The sequence below is a fragment of the Protobothrops mucrosquamatus genome, unplaced genomic scaffold (genome assembly GCF_001527695.2).
Source record: "Protobothrops mucrosquamatus isolate PMUCROS unplaced genomic scaffold, P.Mucros_1.0 scaffold232, whole genome shotgun sequence".
Lineage (NCBI taxonomy): Eukaryota > Metazoa > Chordata > Lepidosauria > Squamata > Viperidae > Protobothrops > Protobothrops mucrosquamatus.
In genome coordinates, this window is record NW_015386583.1 from 169,438 (window position 1) to 177,088 (window position 7,651).

Genomic DNA, 7,651 nt, shown 5'->3' on the forward strand with positions numbered 1-7,651 from the left:
TGACCTAGGGTGAATTTTAAATAGGGAATAATTTTTAAAAATTTTCAAAGATTTTAAATATGACACAGCTATTAATATATTTGCTTTTTAATTGGTTTTATAGGGGAAATGTTTTTTGTGTTGTTTTTTAACATGCTGTGAGCCGCCCTGAGTCCCTCTGGGGAGAAGGGCGGCATAGAAGTTTAAAAATAAATAAAAAATAAAATAAAATAAATATCCTGGTCCGCGCCTTCGGGGGCCTCAGCTTCCAGCAGCCCTGCCATGCCTGAGGCAGGCCTCCCGCTTGCCGCTTCAGCAAAAGCCTCTATTTGCTCCGCGGCCTGCCCGTGTCAGGGAAAAGTACTCTGGCCAGGTAAGCGTGTCCCGGCTGCAGCCATTTCCTTTGATAGGTCACACCGGGGGGCAGATCCACAGGAGGAAGCCAGTGCGGTTCGAGGGCCGCCATGAGCACGCTGCATTAGCTGGCACCACAGGGGGTGGTCCCACAGCAATGCCAACAGTCCAGGCCGTGCGCCACCGAACTATCCATTGCCTTCCACGGGGACGCTTGGCAATGGCCGATTGAAACTGTTTCAAGGATCGAGATGTGGGATGGCTTTGAGTGATACAGAGAGACACAGAGACGCAAATGTGTCTCCATAGGAGATGCAGCAAGGACAGGAGATGAGGAGGAGTCAGCCTATGTTTGTGCACACGCGCAGACTTAAACAGAGGCTTCCAAACCTGACACCCATACACACATGGATGTCTAGAAAAAAAGGGGAAAAAGTGGGCGTGACTATTTAAAGACCCCCACTTTTTCTTTCCTTCCTCCTCTTTGGCAGTGTTGACTTCTGCTCCTCCAATCCTGGTTGCTCCTCGTGGTCCCTGCCTGCCATGGCGATTTCTGAGAGCGGGGAGCAGTTGCCTGTTGGACAAGCCCCGAAAGCTTTCTTCCTCTCCCCGATCTTGCCTTTCTTGCTCGCCCTCTGATAGAAGCGTCTGCTGGGTTTCCTCAACCTCCCCCCCCCATGTTTTATTTTAATCCCACCACCGCCTCCCTCTTTCGCAAAGTTGACATTCCGGGGACTCGGACCTCGTTTCATTCCTGGAGTCACTTGGTGAAGCTTGAAGGAGAGGCTGCCTGTTCCCATCTCCTGCGGAGCAGAACTGCTGCTTCCTCGCCCTCCCAGCAAAAGAAGCCCTGAGAGGTGGAAGACGTCCTTTCTCCCACTTTCCACTTCTCATCCTCTGTTTTCCGAGTACCCCTCCCGGAGTGAGCCAGAAGCCTCAACTCCAGCCTCCGACAGCAAGCTGAGATAGGCGAGCCCGCAGTTCCTTCTCCCCATCGGCCTCCTCCTCCATTCCCTGGGAACCTTCGCGCCAAAAGGCGGAAAGAAAAAAGTCCCAGAGAGGGAGAGTGTGGGGTGGGGGGAGAGCAGTCTTTTCTGAGGGGAGGAGCTGGATGGGGGCTGAGCCAGTGCAAGTCTTGCCTTAGGCTCCACTCTTTAATCAAGCCCCCTGTTCCATGCGTATGCGCGCGCACACATGCGTGCACGCATTATGCGGCTCCCAGTTTTTTCTTTTGTGAGGAAAATGGGTCCAAGTGGCTCTTTCAGTGTTTCAGCTTGCCGACCCCTGCACTAAACTAAAAGCAGGTTCAGTAAGCAACCCTTGAAAATGGGCAGCCAGTGGTTATGTACTGAGGCAAACCATGGCTGTGAAGAATTTTGGGAGGCATGTGCAGACCTCACTGGAAGCTCAAAGTGACATCCAACGTTTAAAAAGAATTGGCACAGAATATTGGACACTATAAATTTCTTTTTCATCTAACAGAACTTTTGACCTGACTTTTAGAACTTTATGGGTTGGAAGCTCCCCTTTTGGGAGCCACTGCAGGGATCTTTTTCTGCTGCCTCTATTAGTGTCTTCTTTTTCTTCTTCTTTTTTGTATTAACAGTTTAAAAGCTTTTTTATCAAGTGTCCCTGATCAGATCAATTTTTAATCTTGTGCCAATAAAAGTGTGTCACTCACACTCTTATGGCACAAATGGGAGATTGTGGGAAGACTCCAGAGAAAGAAATATTTTGGGAAATATTAAAAAGGCAGAATATATTTCCCCAAAGGATTTTAAAGGCAAGAAACTAACCCCCCCCCTCTCTCTGCCCCAGACAGAAACCAGGTCTGTAGAAATGCAGATGTGATAATCTTGTCAGAAAGACTGGAGTCAGGAAACTGGGATTAGGAAGAAAGATCCCTAGAATCAACAATACCTCACACCAAAAATCCAACAGTCATCAGCCACAGCCCCAGGGAAGCAGGATATGACCTTTGGGACATAATAGGATTAACCCCCATCATCAGAATACCAGAAAGACCCAGTCAGACTCAAGTCAGAGTTCATGCCACAGGAACAACTCCAAACAAAAGCTCTAGAACAGTGGTGGCGAACCTATGGCACGGGTGCCAGAGGCAGCACTCAGAGCCCTCTCTGTGGGCACATGCGCCGTCGCCCAGTCCTAGGCCTTCAGCTGGGTTTTATAAAACCTTTTCGTTTTAGGCCTCTGCCGCCGTGTGCAAAAAAAAAAAAGGTTCAATCAATCAGTCAATTTCAACTTCTCGCGGGGAAAAAAAGATCTTGCAAAGTTGGAATTGATTGATTGAACTTTTTAGTCCCACCCAGTCTGCCGTTACCACCACAGCCACGTCCACCCAGTGGGCCACACCCAGCCAATGGGCCACACCCACCCGGCACCCGACGATGCATAAGTGGGTTTTGCGTTGCAGTTTGGGCACTCGGACTCTAAAAGGTTCGCCATCACTGCTCTAGAAGGTATAAAAACCCACTCCCTACTACATGTGCTCTCTCTCTTTTCTTCCAGAGCCATCTTTCTGTCTGGCTCTCCTCTTCAATAAACTACAACCTTCTTTCTAAAGCAGTCGCCATGTTGTTTATTCCCAGCTTGGACTGGACCCTGATGAAGACTTTTCCTTCAACACATTATATGTATGCATATATAATGGATTCATAAATACCATAAAATAAAGTAAATATAGATGTATCGATCAACCAACCAATCGGCAGTCTATTTGCAGAGGATTAAATGCACCCATAATAATATTTTATCTAATTTAGATAACACACAAAAATCTAGCTATCATGCAAGTAAAACAAAAATTTTATATATGTCCAGGAGCCTTGTGGCAAATCATTCCAAAAATTCCAGATTCATAAGAGGATGATTTTAGTTTTTTACACACATTTAAGCTTTACCACTATTTTGCAAGCAGTGCTGTAAATCTCCTGTTTTCCAACAAAATCTATTTATGCCAGACTCTCACTTTCCTTTCATTATCTTATTTCTTGCCCTAAATTATTTGTCTGCCAAATTTCTTTATAATGCACACAGGCTTCTTTACTTTTGTTATTAGCTATGTACTTAACATAACCATCCACTTAATTTTTCACTGATTTGGGATCATCCTGATATTATATAAATGAAAAACTTGTTATAGAGCTGCTGCTATTATATCAAATTCTTTTTAAACAACCCTCAATTTACTGCATTTTCAAAGGGAGTATTCATTCAGGCTGTATCTTATTAAAACTCTGTAAATCAGATATGAATTATAAGATGCTTAACTACTAATAAAAAAACTGAAACTAAATACATTTAAGGATAACTGTCCTCATTTGCAAAAACAAAATTGCTCCGTAGAAACACAAACTTTAAAAAGCGATTTGAATGATTGTATTTAACATTTGGTATACTTTTAAAAAAAATTGATAAGTGCTTACACATATTTTCCAAACAATCCTATGAAAGAGAAACACAGACTTAAAATGAACTTCTACAGGTGCAGGTGGAAACCTAAACTTAACAACTACACTATACTTTATCACAGTGCGATATATAGTTGTTTAACCTAGGCATATAACCAAAATTGATATTTGCAAATCTATAATTAAAATACATATATCTATGTATTTATTAAATTTATATGCTTCGCATTTCGAGGCAAGTTATCTTTGAATCTGGAGAACAAAATCCTTTTTTTAATGAGGACTGCATGTTTTCTATAGGAAATTACTCTGGCTTGCATATTAATAGTGAGAACTTTAATTTATTTTCTTTCTCTTTCTTTCCCCAGAAATTGCCCCTTTGTTCACTCATTCATTCCATGTAGATATTACAATAATCCACATCTAAACATCCATTTATCCTCTCCCAGGCAGGTGTAAACTGAATTAAAAAAAAATGGAGTTATAGGATCATTTGAGTGAAGAACAAGGAATGCGGAGCAGACAATGTGCAAGGATGGAGACTTAACTTTAGATTGTAGTGGCTAAAATATATATTTTCTGTGACATTCTAGCTATGCTTCCCTTATCCTTATTTGGTGTTTTCTGTTCTTCTTAGATAGCCTCCAATTTCTCTTTTTTTAGTTTTTTCCATATTTCATTATCAAATCTCTCATCCCAAGAAGAAAACACTAGAAGTGGTTGTGACAAGGCAAGAGATTCTTACTTGCCACAGAAAAGTAGTGAGCCAAATTCAAGTTGTAAAATCATGTGTCATTTTTATTTATATTTATTTATTTTATATTTAAATTTATATGCCGCCCTTCTCCCCATGGGACTCAGGGCGGCTCACAGCATATTAAAACATTGTACAAAAAGAAATTTTCCCCTGCTAAAAACCAATTAAAATCCAAATATTAGTAGCTGTGGCTCTTTAAAATTGTTTAAAAATTGTCCCTATTTATCTGTACTTCCATCTGGAAAACTGACACACTGATGCTTTATTATGCTACTATGCAATATTAAGAGTGTTTGAAATTTTCAGTAATGTAACAGAGCTTCCATTTAATTTACTTGTAAGGAAGTAAAAGCAACATACTTTCAACTTACTAATTAATAAAATATTTACTATTTTAGATTTAAATATTTCTACTAAATTGATATAAATCATCAAAACACATACATTTAAGATTTGTCACAATGCGGTAACTATTAGATATCAAGCTATAAATTATAACTGATGAATTACAAGTTAGCTTTACACACAATACTGAAAACATATGGTCTACTGACTATAGACTTGTTTGAAATTCAAATACATGATCGTTATAATTTGCTTTAGTAAGATGTATGTCATTTCCAGTATCAAAAATCATTTTATCTTTATTTATGCTTATGCTTTATTTATGCCATTTTCCATAAAGCAGTAATCATCAGTTTAACTTGTTTAGTGGTTTAATACATCAAAAAATAGACAGCACGATCAATTAGCAAATCAGATAACCAAATGAAATGTGTGTTTATATTAGCACATACATATATAATTAAAAAATAACCCCCATACACAAAAACATGTATGAAAATATTGTCTATGAGTAACTTTAATATACAAACATTATCCTTTTTTGAAATATGTAAACATAATCTTTAAACAAACTAAAGCCATACTTTGATCCCTAAAAATAATTTTTTAAAATACCATGCTGGCTGTATTTATTTCTTTTGACTCAGATTAAACCCTCTCAAGCTTGTCTCTATCTTTAGCCCTTTAATTTACAAGAGTCTTAGGTCCATAGGCATTAATGACTAAACAACTCTGAAGGCCTGAACAAAGTCTGAATCAGTAAAGAATAACCTCAGACTTGGCTATTTAAAGCAAATGAGAGAAAAGTTCCTGATCAGCCTGCTATAGGTTCTGACATCACACACTTTTAGAGATCCCTCTGAAAGAAATATCCAGTTAAGACCGAAAAATATAATACCATATAACAGAGGTCCCCAACCTTTTGGGCACTGGGGACCGGTTCCATGGAGGTTTTTCCGCGGACCAGAGGGGGCGTCGTTTTACATGCTCCCCCCCCCATGGATAGGGCTTTGTTTGTGCGACCCGGTTGCTGGAATGCTGCGGCCCGGGGCTGATCCATGGACCGGGGGTTGGGGACCCCTGCCATATAAAGCAATCTTTTTATATTAGATGCCTTTCTCTAGAGCAGGGGTAGGCAACCTTGGCTCTTTTATGACTCGTGGACTTCAATTCCCAGAATTCCTGAGCCAGCCATGGCTGGCTCAGGAACTCTGGGAGTTGAAGTCCACGAGTCATAAAAGAGCCAAGGTTGCCTACCCCTGCTAGACATAGAAAAAACCTATCTCTATTTAAGACTAAAGATACTAAAAGTAGCAAGTTACATTTTTCTATTTGAAAAATGCTTAATATTTTACCTTTCAATCGTTGAAATATACAAATTTGTGAAAGCCCCATTGCATTTTACATACCTGTCTCCATAACCAAGAGGAGACAGCCTTGCTCATGTTTACAGACTTCTCAAGATGAAGAACACCTATGTTTGGGTGTTCTAGTAAGGACAATTAGAGACAGTAAGGAAAAGCCGAAGAAAAGTTGTGTAAAAAAGAGGTTTGAGTTGCTAGACGTTTGAGGAAAAGTAATCTTGCGTCCAAAGTGAATCGGGTCCGGGCACAACCTTGACAGTGGGAGATTTTGGTCTTCTCCCCGAATAAGAAAACTTTGATAAGGCTCCCCGCGCTCTTTCCACCACCTGTCCCTCATCATCTTTTCCCGTTCCTCTCTCGAGGTCTCTCGCTTTTGCTACATCTCGAGCGTAGACTCCGCTTCCATTTAAGTACTCCATGCTATTTTCAGGACCCAAACCACCTAGCACACCACCAGCGGAGGCAAAATAGCGCCCTCTGCACCGTCCGGGTCTTTCCCCTGCCCGCCTTACCTGCCGAGTTCGCGGCCGGGGCTGAGGGTATAGCGGGCCTCGAAGGGCTCGGTGAGAAGGGGCGTCCGAATCTCAGTCAAGAGTCCCCTGCGCTGCTGTTGAGGAGGCGCTCGGCTATTGCGGGAAGACCGCGACAGCGGCGGCTTTTGGGCCGGACTCATAGCCAATGAAAGTCCAAGAAGACGACGACAGCAAGGACGGCAGCGCCCGCGGCTTCTCTCCTTCTTCTTACCTCCCTTCCGCTTATCAAGCCAAAGTACCCGCCTCGCCTCGCGTTTCACTTAGCAAGTCGAAGCAGCAGCGGCGAGCGGATGACAGCCGTTCCGAGAACAGCCCCAGCCACGGCCGAGAGCCGCGAGCAACCGCTAAACCTCCCGCGGACTCCTCCTCTCCTAGTTAGAACTGACACCGCCCAGCCGCCTTACCTGCAGGGAAGAAAAAGGAGGGTGGGACGTGCTGCGAGAGTGACGTCGGAGCCGTAACCGTTCTGACTGGACAGGCTTGTGGATAGACAACGCCATCTAGCGATGCAGCGCCAAAAAAAAAAAATCGACGGCGCTACCGCACATGCGTGTTTCAAAAACCACAACTAATCTTCAAACAGGGAGGAATTTTGGGAGCAAAGATCCAAAATTTAACTATTGGAGATTAACTTCAGAAAAGCATTTTTTCTCCATGGACTTTTCCTTTGATATGCAAGAACTTGTCATTTCAGCCTTAAACAATAGAGAGCATATTCCAAAAGTCCATGAATGTACTTCTAAATTTTAAGAAAGATACAAGCCATTACAAGAGTAATATAATCCATAAATTTGCCACCTATGGAACGTTATCCAGAGTCAATGTTTTCTCCTATTCAAGTCTGACATGTCATTAATGTCTTTTATTGTATGATCACTTGTTTTCTGA

At 42.0% G+C, this 7,651-nt stretch overlaps 1 protein-coding gene across 1 annotated transcript in view; it reads right to left on the minus strand.

Moving 5' to 3' along the window:
- STK17A (serine/threonine kinase 17a) overlaps positions 1–7,001 on the minus strand; it is a 37,839-nt gene extending 30,838 nt beyond the window's left edge. Inside the window, exon 1 of the mRNA XM_015814253.1 lies at positions 6,743–7,001. Within this exon, the coding sequence (XP_015669739.1) occupies positions 6,743–6,903 (161 nt within the window). The 5' untranslated portion in view covers positions 6,904–7,001. The remainder of the gene's footprint in view (positions 1–6,742) is intronic.
- Positions 7,002–7,651: the final 650 nt, after the last annotated feature.